The 16,186-nt window shown below is 40.3% G+C and overlaps 1 protein-coding gene across 1 annotated transcript; it reads left to right on the top strand.

Annotated features, from left to right (window-relative positions):
- The first annotated feature begins 10,933 nt into the window (after positions 1–10,933).
- Positions 10,934–14,599, top strand: LOC147304276 (uncharacterized). The gene is made up of 5 exons (XM_086281040.1): positions 10,934–11,340; positions 12,226–12,476; positions 12,644–12,811; positions 12,932–13,027; positions 13,478–14,599. The coding sequence occupies exons 2-5, from the start codon at positions 12,333–12,335 to the stop codon at positions 13,793–13,795; spliced, it is 726 nt and encodes a 241-aa protein (XP_086137166.1). The 5' UTR covers positions 10,934–11,340; positions 12,226–12,332; the 3' UTR covers positions 13,796–14,599.
- The last annotated feature ends 1,587 nt before the right edge of the window (positions 14,600–16,186 follow it).

Genomic DNA, 16,186 nt, shown 5'->3' on the forward strand with positions numbered 1-16,186 from the left:
TTCAGACTGAACATTCCATGGACAGAATTTTGGATACAAACATTCTGCATGAACATTCCTTTCACAGAATGTTGGGTACCAACATTCTGCCTCAACAGTCCATGCACAGAATGTTGAGTACAAACATTCCGCACAAACATTCTGTGCACAGAATGTTGGGTAAGAACATTTCGCAAAAATCTTCTGTTCACAGAATGTTGGTTACGAACATTCCACATGAATATTCCTTGCACAGAATGTTCAGTGACAACATTCCACATGAACATTATGAGCACAGATTGTTGGGTACAAACATTCCACAGAAAAAAAATTTGTGCACAGATTGTTGGGTATGAACATTTCGCCTGATCATTCCTTTTGCAGTTTGTTGGATACGAACATTCTGCATGAACATTCCACGCACAGAATGTTGGGTACCAACATTTCGCCTGAACATTCTGTGCACAGAATGTTGGGTACAAACATTCCACACGATGCATGAACATTCCGTGCACAGAATATTGAGTACCAACATTCTATGAGGTGCTGTAAGGGACATTATTACTGAAACGCTCTCACACACACTACTGAAACGCTCTCACACACACTACTGGCGGCGCGCACGGGTGCAGTGGCTCTTAGCTCTCCAGTTTGGTGCTCGTTTTTACTTTTAATGTGGATATTTTTGAATGTTTGCAACGCCGCCATCTCTTACAGTCGCCAGAACCTAATTGACCTAGGTTTTAAATATAGTTTGTCTGTTTCTGGCGACTATCAGCGAACACACAACATCCTGGTGGAGATAGCGAGACCGCCAGGGTCACCATGGATGGTCTGCCCGCCCAGCAAGCGTAGAAGGCGACGGAGGGAAAGAAAGCAGAAGAGGGGATGCCGGTCGGGCTCAGACGCTAGGCTACGCAAACATCCACACCGGCCAGTACTTCCGAGCCTTTTCCTATCGAACGCCAGATCCATCACCCACAAACTGGACGAATTGGAGCTACAGATAGCCAACACAAGCTTTGCACGTAACTGCAGCATTATTCTTATTACGGAGACGTGGCTTCACCCGCTGATTCCCGACGCTGCAGTCGAGTTAGCAGGCCGCACGCTACACCGGCATGACAGAAACAGCAACTCAGGTAAAAGCAGAGGAGGGGAGCTATGTGTTTACGTGCATAACGAGTGGTGTTGTAACAGCAGGATCATTCACACACACTGTTCTCCTGATTTGGAGGTTCTGGTGGAGGTGCAGACCTTTTTACATCCCGAGGGAGTTTACAGTAGTTATTGTGATAGCTGTTTATATACCGCTGGATGCTAACATTAGCACGGCTCTCAGCCTCTTGCTCAACACCATAAACAAACAACAGCTTGCCCACCCGAATGGGGTTTTTATTGTCGCCGGCGACTTTAACAAAGCGTGCCTAAAGACTGTGCTTCCTAAATTTGTCCAGTTTGTGGACTTTGCTACGAGAGGAGAACACACTTTGGACCATGTCTATTCAAACATGTCTATTCAAACATCAGGCATGCTTTCAGAGCGACACCCCTCCCCCACCTGGCTGGATCTGACCACCTCTGCATGTCCCTCACCCCCACCTACACCCCCCTGCTGAGAAAAACAAAGCCCCAGACAAAGACAATAAAAACCTGGCCTGAAGGAGCCCTTTCTCAACTGCAGGACTGCTTCTCAACAACTGTATGGGATTTATTCTCCAGCCACAACCTCCAGGAGTACGCGGACACTGTACTCTCGTACATCAGGAACTGTGCTGACAATGTCACCGTCAACAAAAGGGTCAGGGTGTTTCCAAATCAAAAACCCTGGATGAATAGCAAAGTGCAATCCCTCCTAAAAAGCCGCAACACTGCCTTCAAGTCAGGGGACAGGGCTGCGTATAGGGCGGCCAGGGCAGACCTGAGTAGAGGCATCAGGAAAGCTAAGGCTGCCTATAGGAGGAGGATTGAAGATCACTTTGCCGACAACGACCCCAGAAAAATGTGGCAGGGGATCAATCACATTACCAACTACAGAAGCAATAACCAGGCAACATCTAGGACTGATGCCTCACTGGCTGAGGATCTAAACCGTTTCTTCGCCAACTTTGAGACGACCAGGCCCTCAGTTGCCACACCACTTCCACCCGCCCCCAGCACTGGCACACTAACACTCAGGGAGCATCAAGTGAGGTGTGTTCTAAGGTCAGTGAATCCCAGGAAGGTGGCAGGTCCTGATGGAATACATGGAAAGATTCTCAGAGCATGTGCTGACGAACTGACCGGAGTCTTCACTAAAATCTTCAACCTTTCCTTGTCATCAAACACCCTCCCGCCCTGCCTCAAAACCTCCACCATCATCCCCATCGCCAAGAAGACAGCTGTGGCCAGCCCAAATGACTACAGGCCTGTTGCACTTACGCCTGTAATGATGAAGTGCTTTGAGAGACTGGTCTGTCAGCACAGGGCCGGTCTGCCTCCCACTCTGGTCCCCCACCAATTTGCCTACAGGACAAATCGTTCCACCGAGGACGCTATCACCATAGCGCTCCACACTGCGCTGAGTCACCTGGAGCACAGAGGAAGCTATGTGAGAATGCTCTTTCTGGACTTCAGCTCAGCATTCAATCATATCATCCCAGAGATCCTGGTCCAGAAACTGTCTCACCTGGGACTCTCCACCCCCATCTGCCTCTGGATCAAGGACTTCCTGACAAATAGACCACAGTCTGTCAGACTCGGCCCCCACCGGTCCAGCACCATCACGCTCAGCACCGGGTCTCCACAAGGATGTGTTTTGAGTCCCCTCCTGTTTACGCTCTACACATTCGACTGCTCCCCTACCCATCTCTCAAACACCATCATAAAGTTCGCGGATGACACCACAGTGGTTGGACTCATCTCAAGGGGGGATGAGTCGGACTACAGAGATGAGGTCAACAGACTGACTGAGTGGTGTTCAGTTAACAACCTCCAACTGAACACCACGAAAACTAAAGAACTTATCTTGGACTTCAGGAAGGGCAGAGCAGACCCGGCGCCACTTTACATTCACGGGAACTGTGTGGAGAGGGTACACTCCATGAGGTTTCTTGGCGTGCAGATCTCTGATGACCTCTCCTGGACTGCAAATACTATGGCGGTGGTTAAAAAGGCCCAGCAGCGTCTCCACTTTCTGAGAGTGCTCAGGAGGAACAACCTGGAGGAGAGGCTGCTGGTGACATTTTACAGAGCCACCATAGAGAGCATCCTAATGTACGGCATAACAACATGGTATGCAGGGTGCTCAGCTGCGGACAGGAAAGTACTGCAGAGGGTCATCAACACAGCCCAGAAGATCACTGGCTGCTCTCTGCCCAGCCTGGAGGTCACTGCAAACTCTCGGTACCTCAGCAGAGCTGGCAATATCATCAAGGACCACTCTCACCCCAGCAACCAACTGTTTGAACTATTACCATCAGGCCGACGGCACAGGTCACATAAAACCAGGACAAACAGATTCAGGGATAGCTTCTTTCCCAGAGCTATCACCGTAGTAAATAAGCACAAAAACAATTGAACCTATTCCATACCGTCACTGTCATTATATTATGCTGCTATTCATACTGTCATTATATTAATGCTGCTATTGTTTGAGTACTTACGATTGTTTTTTTGTACTTTTTATATTTTACATTTATATTTATTATTGAAACTTGCACCAGGGGAGTGGCACTCCAATTTCGTTGTACTCTGTACAATGACAATAAAGGCTATTCTATTCTATTCTACTGAAATTTTAGCTCTCACACACACTACTGAAACGCTCTCACACACACAACTGAAACGCTTTCACACACACACACACTACTGAAAAACCAAGACATTTCAGTTGAACAGGAAGGCGTTTCAGTTGAACAGGAAGGCGTTTCAGTTGAACAGGAAGGCGTTTCCGTTGAACAGGAAGGCGTTTCCGTTGAACAGGAAAGCATTTCAGTTGAACAGGAAGGCATTTCAGTTGAACAGGAAGGCATTTCAGGAAGTTAATTCTTGACAAGGAAACTGAAGGAAAAAGTGGTAGATTTACCACTACACAGATGTCTACCCAGCAACCTGTTCGTTAGGGGTGGGTTTTTATAATCGATTTATTGATTAAAATCGATTCTGGCTTGGATAACGTGAAATCGATTCATTAAAATCCTGAATCGATTTTTTAATATAAATTTATTTTGCCTGAAATTCCAGACTCTCTGGTGAAACCTCACAAAATTTCAACAACCACCAAACAGCTAAGACAGTAAATGAGAGCAGGTACACGGATTCTGCACAAAGACGTAAACGCACAGCTGGGACCCGCGGATCAGAATCAGTGAGATGTCGCTTTTCTCACCCGACGGCACGGACACAGTCGGGGCTGAAAGCCGACAGCTCGCTGACTCTGATCTGTCGGCAGGTCCGCGCTTTGTTTTCACGCCGTTTTTGCGCCGATTCTAAAGCTGTTAGTTTTATCTCTCTCCAAACAATACTGACTGAACCAGCAGCAAAAGAAGGTCCAAACTGCGCTTCACATAAACATCGTCATGAATTCCCTCTGACGTTTACTGTTTTGCTTCCACCACGATAAAATCGCACGTCATGCACAGCTCTCTCTCTCTCTTTCTCTCTCTCTGTACTTCAAGAACAGTTTCCCGTCTAAAAATCTGTTTTCTGCATTATTCGCTTGCTTGTTAGGCACAAGTCTACTGTTGTTTACAGCGCAGTCGGCCGCTGTTTTTTTGTTTTTTTTTTTCATTTTAAATACTTACGAAAAGAAAACCTAATTTCTGCCGTTCAATACTGAACAAATTAAAAATTTTTAAAATTATGCAAAATGCAAAACGTTAGCCGTGTCTCTAATAAAACCACTGTAACGTCAGAGGTAACGTTCATATGTTGATTATTGGTTTTCTTTCGTTTTTGATGTACTGCAGAATATTTTTTATAAAATCCCAGGCCAGGAAAACCACCTTCATGTTTTTCTGTGTTTTATCTTCAGCTACTTTTACACAAAGGCATCTGCTGTGATGCTCACACCTTTGATAAAGTCTTGCGTGTGTCAGCTTCCTTTTTTTAGATACAAAAATATGTAAATGTACTGATCTGAATTATAATATTTCTGACTGTCAAAATTCCCCATAATCAAATCAAATTGAATTGAATCAAATCGTGGAACAAATCGATTCTGGACCTTAGTGAGACAGCTGCATTACTTAACAATATATTAGCCTCAGCATAAGTCAAAATTTAGAATAGCAGGAGACGGGCATTATCCTGGTTATTTTTTTGGCATATGTTATTTTTGTCTTTTTTAGCAAAGAAAAAAATATCTTAAAATCATCAATAAAACCAGGGAGAGAAGGCTTAGCGTTCCTCCATTTAGCACAATGGATATGATATTTACTCAAAAGTAAATGGCAAATGGTCTGTATTTGTATAGCACTTTACTTGGTCCTAAGGACCCCAAAGCGCTTTACACTATACGCAATCATCCACCCATTCACACACTGGTGATGGCAAGCTACAATGTAGCCACAGCCACCCTGGGGCGCTCTGAAAGAGGCGAGGCTGCCGGACACTGGCGCCAACGGCATGATGATGATGAAGTATGATGATGTTAATAATGTCTGAGACACCCAATGCTAGATGATCCATATAAAAAAAAATATGATGTAATTCAAATAGTGGCACTGATCCACCTCAAAGCCAAATCTCTTTTTTTTTAGAAATTCTGCCACAGGATTAGTTTTGTTTAAAGTGTGTTTCTTTAACTTTAGGTAGAATAGGCTATTTCATAAATTTTTAGTATGCTTTATCCAGTGTATATGAAATAACTACATTAGAACCATGCCATGTAACCATTCTGTTGTAACTATGAAATATTTTGTCTTTGAAGAAACTACTAACAAATTTCTTATTGCATTTTTATCAAACAGCTGACATTGCCCTAGCAATAAATTTGGGAGCACTGATGAGAAATTATTGTATATCATAAAAATTTTAATCAAATGAAGCAGAGACAGTGGGACCAGTTCACAAAATTTGTTATATTCTCTTTGAGAACAGTTTAGACAATATTTTTCTGAAAAGTCTGTGTAACTTAGAATGACACCGTTATCATCCAACAAATCTGTTATGAATATAATATTTTTGTTCAAACCAGTCACTCTCGAAAATTGATTTTTGATTAAGTGTTATTACCCTATTATTCCATATGGTTGAATTATGGGGAGAAGTTGTGGGTAAATCTCATTTTCCCAAAAATGCAAAGTCTGTTTTGGAAAGTTTGATATCTTTATGGGGATTTTATTTACCGCAAAATCACATTTCAAAATAAAGTCTAATCCTGTATACTATTTTATTAAACAAGAATCATGGGATGTGGAGCTAAGTAGAGTCTGGCTGTGACAGACAAGATTTTAACCATTTAATTCTAAGGGTGCCAACCATAAATTCTAATTCTGGAGTTTTGATACCACCTTTATTGTATTCCTTCACAAGCTGAGATCTTTCTATGTAATGGGTTTTATTCTTCCACAAAAATTCGAAAATAACTGTGTTAGCCATATTATTGCTTTTAGAGGAGATATATAGAGAGTGACAAGGATAAATCAATTTGGAGATGCCTTCAGCTTTAGATAGGATGTTTCTGTCAAAAATAGCGAGGTCTCTGATTAACCAGTGGCTAAGTGATTTCTTCATCTCCATGATACAGTTAGAAATATTGGTGTCTTTTCTGATAATTGGGTTTTTCAGATATTATCAGCCCTATATATTTAACTTTAGATTCAACTCTAACCAAAGCTATTGAGGAGTTCACATTTTTTGATACTGAGAGATAAACGAGAAGTTTTAGTTTTCTCTACCATGTATTTATCTTTCAAAAAAATAGATGTATCATCTGTGAATTGACTTATTTTGAAGTCTTTATTAAAAATTGATATTCCTTGTATGTCGTTAGAATTTTTGATTAATAGTGTTAACAACTGAGTTGCCAATATAAAAAGCTTAGGGGAAACAGGACATACTTGCCGAATTCCCTGTTGCACCTTGAATCCATTCCTTGATTCAAGGAAGCTAAAATATTGTTAAGTAATGCGGCTGCTTCACTTAGGCTACAAGCACAGCTGTCCCCAACCCCCAGGTCCTGGACCAGTACCGGTCTGTGAGTCGTTTGGTACCAGGTCGCAAGAGTTGAGGCTTGAGTTTGAAATTTATGGTTTTCATGGTATTTATCATTTTTTTTATTTTTATATCGTTTACGTGGCGCAAAAAAGGTTGGGGACTGCTGTACTAGCAGGTTGCTGAGTAGACATCCTTGTAGTGTTTTGAAACATACCACTTTTCCATCAGTTTCCTTGTCAGGAAACAACTTCCTGTTCAGCGGAAATGCCTCTGGTTTCAGTGAAGTGTGTGAAAGCATTTCAGTAGTGTGTGTGAGAGCATTTCAGTAGTGTGTGCAAATATTCCGCCTCAACATTTCATGCACAGAATGTTGGGTATGAACATTCTGCATAAACATTCTGTGCAAAGAATGTTGGGTACCAACATTACACCTGAACATTCTGTGCATACAACATTCTGTGCACAGAATTATGTGTATGAAAATGCCGCACAAACATTCCGTGCACAGAATGTTGGGTACCGACATTCCGCATGAACATTCTGTGCACAGAATGTTGGTTACCAACATTCCGCACAAACATTCTGCCCGAACATTCTGTACACAGAATGTTGGGTTCGAACATGCCGCACAGACATGCCGCCTGAACATTCTGCATGCAGAATGTTGGGTACAAATATTCCACACAATCATTCCTTTCACAGAATGTTGGGTACAAACATTCCACAAAAACATTCTGTGCACAGAATGTTGGTTACGAACATTCCACATGAATATTCCTTGCACAGAATGTTCAGTGACAACATTTCGCATGAACATTATGTGCACAGAATCTTGGGTACAAACATTCCACAGAAAACAATTTTGTGCACTGATTGTTGGGTATGAACATTTCGCCTGATCATTCCTTTTACAGTTTGTTGGTTACGAACATTCTGCATGAACATTCCGCGCACAGAATGTTGCCTACCAACATTTCGCATGAACATTCTGTCACGGCTGCTGAGACGAGCCGTGTGGTATTGAAGGGAAAAAGGACCCAAAACGCAGGCAGTAGATGATAACGCTGGTGATGATTTACTTACACAGTGGTGAGAAGGCAAAACAGGCAAGAGGGAAGACAAAACTAAAGACCTGAACTGGGAAAGCTAAATGACAAACCTGAGAAGATACAAAAAGGGATGAGAGGCAGAGAGACGAGCAGGACACCAAGTAACACAGACTGACACGGAGGAACACAGACGAACCGGCAACAGGCAGGAGAACACACAGGGCTTAAATACACACACCAGTAATCAGGGGATGAGAGACAGGAGGGCAACACAGCTGGGAGGAATCTGGGCTGACGGGACAGGGGAAACGTAAACTGATCACACTCACATACGACACGGTCCTTCACAATAAAACAGGAAACTCAGACACATGGAACCAGACAAGACATTGAACTAAACAGACAGATTCACAAACAGATGGGGTGACACCATAGACAGACAGATACAGACGCAGACTCAGAGGCAGACCGAATATAACACAGAACTTAAACAATCATCATCTAGAAAATGATAACAAACTAAAAGCGCTGGGTCACCGACCCAGGACCATGACACATTCTGTGCACAGAATGTTGGGAACAAACATTCCACACTAATATTTCATACCGAGAATGTTGGTTACGAACATTCTGCATGAACATTCCGTGCACAGAATATTGGGTATGAACATTCCGCATGAACAGAATGTTCCGTACAAACATTCCACACAAACATTCCGTGCACAGAATGTTGGGTACCAACATTCCGCATGAATATTCTATGCGCAGAATGTTTGGTATTAACATTACACCTGAACATTCTGTGCATACAACATTCTGTGCACAGATTTATGGGTACCAAAATTCCGTACAAACATTCTGCCCGAACATTCTGTACATAGAATGTTAGGTACAAAAATGCCGCACAGACATTCCGTGCACATAATGTTGGTTACCGGCATTCCGCATGAACGTTCCGTGCACAGAATGTTGGGTACGAAAATACCGCATGAACATTCTGTGCACAGAATTTTGATTACGTACATTCCGTCTGAACATTCTCTGCACAGAATGTTGGGTACCAACATTCCACCTGAACATTCTGCACACAGAATTTTGGGTACAAACATTCCACACAAGCATTCCTTGCACAGAATGTTGAGTACAAACATTCCGCATGAACATTCTGTGCACAGAATCTTGGGTAAAAACTTTTCACAGAAAAAAATTTTGTGCACAGATTGTTGGGTATGAACATTTCGCCTGATCATTCCTTTTACCGTTTCTTGGTTACGAACATTCTGCATGAACATTCCACGCACAGAATGTTGGGTACCAACATTTCGCCTGAACATTCTGTGCACAGAATGTTGAATTCCAACATTCCGCATCAAGATTGTGTGCACAGAATGTTGGATACAAACATTCCACCTGAACATTCTGTGCAAAGAATGTTGGGTAATAATATTTCGCATGATCATTCCGCGCGCATAATGTTGGGTACCAACATTCCCCCCCAACATTTTGTTCACAGAATGTTGGGTACAAACATTCCATGGACAGAACGTTGGGTACAAACATTCGTTTCACAGAATTCTGTGTACCAACATTCCACCCAAACATTCTTTGAACAAAATGTTGGGTATGAACATTCCTCCTGAACATTCCACCCGAACATTATGTATACAGAATGTTGGGTGCAAACATTCGTCACAAACATTCCGTGACTAGAATGTTGGGTACCAACATTCCGCCTGAATATTCCCCCCGAACATTTTGTGCACAGAATGTAGGGTACAAACATTCCATGCACAGAATGTTTTGTACAAATCTTCCGTGCACAGAATGCTGTGTACCAACATTCCGCGTGAACATTCTGTGCACAGAATGTTGGGTACGAAAATACCGCATGAACATTCTGTGCATAGAATTTTGATTACGTACATTCCGTCTGAACATTCTCTGCATTTCATGTTGGGTACAAACATTCCGCCCGAAAATTCCATGGTCAGAATGTTGAGAATGAACATTCAGCACGAACATTCTGTGCACTGAATGTTGGGCACAAATGCTTTGCACAAACATTCTGCACAAACATTCCGCCCCAACCTTTCGTGCATAGAATGTTGGTACGAACCTTCCGCACGGACATAGCTGCGTAAGAAGAGTTTATATAACAGAGTGGGAAACATGCCTTGTCTGAACTTTTTTGAATAAGGCTGGTGGCACCAAGTTCACACAGAGCATGTCTTACATAAAAAAACCCAAGAAAAAACCCCAATAACAAGTAACACAAAACACTAACTTCCCTTACTTTCATCATTTAATGATTGTAAGGAAATTTTCATTTCTATTATTTTTAGCCCAATATACTGTAGTTTAAATGATTTCCAAATGATTTCTTTTTTTTTACTTTCCATTTTACATCGTGACCCAACTTTTGTAGATCCAGGATTGTAGCTTATTAAAATGTCTTACAAAGACATATACTGAGATTCAATCATGCACGCCCCTAGAATCCGTGAAAAATGTATGACAGGAGAACTCAGGGAATGGCGGTGGTGTGTATGATGAATCCATCCCCCAGTGCTTCCCTGCATTAGCATTGCTAATGTGAGTGAAATGTTCAGGACTGATGCCATTAGAAATACCAAGTCAATCTGGACACCAGTGAATGTGTACGGGTTGTCTGTACACTGTAAGACCGAATAGTAATAGTTTGATAAATGAAATGAGTTCCAACTACTTAAAAACCTGTTATAAGTTCATACACCTTTATTTTTTTGAGTAGTTTGAACAATTTTGTTTTTTCAAGTTATCAGTACTTGAATATATTGATTAGTTTCTAGCATTGCGCTCAAATAATTTGAGTTTTAACACTGACGTCACTTACGTGCCTACGTACGTACCTACGTGCGCCACCTGTTTCTTTATGAAGTGCTGGCAACCATCTTGGATTCCTCGCTTCGAGTGCGAATGCCCGCTCATTACCCCGAAAGAAACTTGTGGAACGTTAATATCCGAACAGAAATAAAAACATTTGTCAACGGGTTTTTTTGCGGCATTGCCTTTGACGCTGGATAAAGGAGGGCATGCTATGGTATGTTACGGACTTTTGAACTGGAACAGCTAACCCTCTGCACTTGGCTAGCTGCATTTACCGCCTTCGCGGCATCTTCAGGAGCGCTTTGTGGTAAGTTTTATTTTTTCTGAAACTATAGTTCTCCGTTGTAATATGGGTTTTTATCGTCATAAATGTACAACTCTAGCAGGCATTTAAGAATTACATGCATGCGTCGTTTTATCCATGTCGGCTTGGCCCCAAAGTGTTTGCATGAATTATGCTAATACGCTCATATTTAGTATAACACATTATTAGTCGGACTAATAATGTGTTAATAACTTTTCTAATCTCTTACTATTTTAAAAGAAGTCTTTAGAAGGCATTTCTGGATTTGCAGATTATAAACTGCCTTGTGGTTAAATTGTTGAATCAATATGCACTGCTGCGCTGCTTCACACTTAGCGCATACGTGGATATTGATATTGGCTAGCCCATTTGCTAACTGGTGGAACTTAAAACTTACGTTTAGTTCTCTGGAGTTGTACATATTAAAACTGGGGCAGCAAAATTGTAGGCACAGGACATACTTACAAAAGCAGTGAATAATCATTACATAATTACGCGGTAGAACTTGGTTTACATTGCAAATTGTTATGTATACCAAGTTGAAATGTAGAATCTTCTGAACTGTAAAATTGTTGTGCCTGGTCTATTTTAGGTTAGCTTAAGGGTGAATCCATCAATAATATATTTACCAAACAGTTATTTTTTCGTTTTATTTTATTCTGATGCCCAGTGTTCATTAGTGAAAGACTTAGTTTTTTATCTGTCAGGGGCTGGGTCTGTGAACCAGCATTTTGAGTTTATTTTGTAGTTTTGCTTTCTTATGTTATATTGAAATGAGGTGAAGTTCTTGTATTGTTGTTATTATTAGTTAAGGTTTAGTTGAGTTCTGGGCTGGTTATGTTTCATCTGTGTCTCCTTGGTTGTGTGTCTTTTCTGTTCTCTGTGTAGTCTGTCTTGTCTTCTGTGTTTTACTGTTATGTCCATGCCAGGGCAGAAGTAAATTTTCAGGGGTGAAGATGCTGTTTACCTTGACCAGCTAAGACTACAGATTGTAGATGAAGTCGAGAAAAGTGAAAAGAATCCTGATTACAAAGCTGATGCTCACAACTTTGGCCTTGCAATGCAAAGAGATCATCAATGATGACCTACCAGTAGGTCAGATCCTGGATTGCTGGCCTACTCTGAAATCCCAGTCCCAGGTAAGAATGTATATAGATGTATCTAACAAGATGTATTTTATATCAACCCCTGTTATCTGGCCTGTCTGAACAAATTATGCCTTTGGAGTGTAAGGATTTTGATGTATTTTGCAAAGATTTATAGACTAATTGAAACTTGTAAACACAAATGTATCCTGTGTGTTCAGATCTGTGCAGAATTCCACAGGATTACAAACCTCCACCTGAAGAACCACTTTTATGCTGTGCTGGACCAACATGCTCCCCGGCTCCAGAGCTTATTCAGAAAGAAAGCTGTTTGCACAGGGAACGTGTCTGATGTCCTGTCTCAGCTCTTCAGAAGCTATAATCTCCAGGTTAGTGAGTTTTTGTCTTGTTTTTTGAGCTTCATTTGATTTGATCAATTTTTCAATTTTAATTACCATTCTTGACTAGGTTAGCCAATAATTTAAAATAAAAATTTTCTTGTGATGTAGGAACAAGCTGATATCCATGCCCAAAGTGCTGGTGTGCTTCATGCCCTCTCTGCCTATTTGTACGAAGACACCTCTACCTTCATCAAAACATGGGATGTAAGTTTTGGACAAAGTTGTGAACAATATCTTAGTAGCATCCTTGTTTAGATTTCTCAAAACATTATGACACTTTGAGAGTTTGAGAAGCATCTCCATGCTTGGATCTGTCTACAACAGTGTCCATGTCACATAATGGAAACACTACATGTTTTTAATGTGCGTAGACCTTCTATAATGTTCCTAGCCCAACCATACATCACTGTACAAATGAAAAAAATATATAACTCCTATTGACTTTCTGTTGTTATTGCTACGAAGAGGTATGACTTTGCTTTACTAAAAGTACTATTTTTGTCAGTTTGTTTTCTCAAATCTTGGTGTGTTGTGGCTTTTTTGTTGTTCAAACAATTGATTTCTGAGCTAGTAATAATCCAGAAATGTGACTTGTATAGATGAAACTAAGAGAAATAGGAATGCACTAACATGTAGTAATTTTGTTTTCTGTAGATGATGCATTCTGATAGACCAGATATTAGTGAAGTGCCACTTGGACTCCTCCTGATCAGAGCCAATTCCAGTGATGCAACATTCTTCTGCCCTGAGAAGACTGCAGTTTTGGTCGAGGGTAACATGATCACTGTTTTCACCACCCTGGCTGATGCATTTCTAGTAATATTTGGACTGACTGACGTCCTGCACCTAAGCTACCCAAAATGTTTGGCCAACATTTTTGACTTTATTCAGAAAGTTTTGATGGGTCTGAAGGGTGGGAAGTTGAAGCCCAAAGTGCTGAGTCTTAAAAATGATCTTTTGGCAGCAGAATAATGTCCAGGATTCCTACACAGCCCTCAAGTGCCTGTTAAAGCAAGTAATTCAGTTTATCATGTTTCCAAGTCTGGATAAGTTTTTTATAAAAAGAGAGAATAGAATAAAGAAATCTTTGCAGACTCTGTTTCATACTTCATTATCTAAAAGCCACATCCAAAGTAAAAGGGGTGATTTTATTATTTTTATTTATTTTTTTCCCCCCATCATCACTTGTGTTTTAGTTGATTTTGATTGTGTTTTTAGTCAGATAACTGTAAATCTATAGAGAAAATGAAGGACAATCTCATTTCTGGCTTCGAGATGGGATCTTGAATGTCACTTAAGGAACGTTCCTCCTGAACTACTCATAACTGACATAAGGCGCTAAGGAGGTTTATAACACTTTGTTTATGTCTCTAAAGAAGTATTTTTCTATTTAAAATTTTATTGCTTTGTTGTTGAGACTGTGATTGCACTCTACAAATGTGCATTTTGCATAACCACAGTACTGGCATATTAAAAAGGTTACCAATTATATTTCAGTGTATTAGCTGCACTATACTATTACTTTCATTCGGTTTTCCCACCTAATAATGCAGGATTTTCTTTTCCTTTTGTTTGTTTTTTTAATAAAAAGGCCATACTCATGTGTTAATCAAATTTGAATACTCTTAAAACATGTTGTGAAATTCTTTATTTCTAATATTGTAACCTTGTGCCAAAATTTCTGACATTATTCCCTATAAAATGTGGTGGATTTATGTCTTTGGGCTTTTTGTGTCAAAGTAACTCAATAAATCTGTAACTTGAATTTATATTTTCTGTCTTATGTTTTTACAAGTCTAATTATTTTGGGCACTTTTTTTTTTTTTTTAAATCAAATTCAAAACACAGTAGATTTGGATATTACAAGCATTTGTATTTAAAATTTTTGAGTTGTATTAGCTTAAAATGGTTAACATTTTGAAACTAAAAATTAATTCCTTAAAGTTACTTGAGCTAGATTTGTACTTGAAACTCAAAATATCAAGTAGAGAGTACTAAACCAAAAATGTGGATATAACATAAAAACATTTATCAATGGTACTTAAAAATATTTATCTAAAGCTAATAAATAAAGTGTGTTTATTTAACTTTTATTTTTAAGTTTTAGTTACTTAAAATATTTTATGTAATCAGTTTCACCAAAAGTTTTGAGTAAAATTAACTTATTGGGTTTTACAGTGTAGTTGGATGGCTTCAAGCTCTCTCACTCACTCACACACACACACACACACACACACACACACACACACACACACACACACACACACACACACACACACACACACACACACACACACGCTATCTTGAATGCAAATGAAAAGTAGCCAACTACTTTGGTACTCTTTATTCAGCCTTCTCAAAGAGAATGTGTATGAAGTAACAGATATGTGCTTGTGACAAAATATGTGTTTCTATGCTACATGTACAGTGCTGTACAAAAGTCTTAAGCCCTCATTACATTTGTTATATTTTGCTTGCAAGGAGACAAACTTTCTTGAAATCTTGAATCTGTGAAAAACTGCAACTTGTTAAGACACCCAACACTCATCTCTTATTCATTCAAGCGTAAAATCCACACCTTAGCTCAAGCAGTGAAACAGCACTGTGTCTACATAACTTAGTAGTATTTGTGTCTTTTCTCTGTATATGTTTACTAGTAGAATGGCTTAATGGGTGGCTCAATACTTTTGCAAGGTATTGAAAATGTATTCAAATATTTGTTTGATTATATGTGTCTGCATCTACTTGTGTTTGTGTGTACAGGATAGCAACCTACTCCAATGCAGTTTTTGGAATTCTGCTCCAAAATATTTTATAGGATGATGTAGAGAAGATATGAGGGAGGCCAGCAACTGTGCTTACTGTATATCACCCTCTTGCCCTTGAGCTGGAAGCTCTTACGTATCTTCACCACAGGTTTCCTCAGCTCTTGGCATCATACCTGGATGTTCACTGTGACAGGTCCCAGATAATCCAGATTGTCGCCTCTCTTTCCTGACAGCTCACATATTTTTAAGCATTCATCTCTCCTGACCCTCACACAGGCAGCTCCAAGCACCTTCCCACAATGCAGAACAGTAAGATGAATGAGCCTCTATTGGATCATTTGAGTGTTTCAATGGGAATAGCTGAATTTTACAAAAGCGCTTATACAAAGGTTTTCCACAAGGGTTGAAGTCCCACAATCTTTCATAGGTGTCTTCTGCATATGTAAATGTGCATCCTTATTGATGCATGCATACATACTTATGGTAATCCACGAGGTTCTGACTGGTGACTTCCCCAAATCCTACTGACAGGCAGCCCACTGTATCTGATAATACACTATAATCTTTACTCAATTTCAATTCAATTGTATCTATA

The sequence above is a fragment of the Aulonocara sp. 'chitande type north' Nkhata Bay genome, linkage group LG22 (assembly GCF_057382095.1).
Source record: "Aulonocara sp. 'chitande type north' Nkhata Bay isolate Kocher_YH1m ecotype deep benthic linkage group LG22, A_spYH_male_GT1.1, whole genome shotgun sequence".
NCBI classification, from domain to species: Eukaryota; Metazoa; Chordata; class Actinopteri; order Cichliformes; family Cichlidae; genus Aulonocara; species Aulonocara sp. 'chitande type north' Nkhata Bay.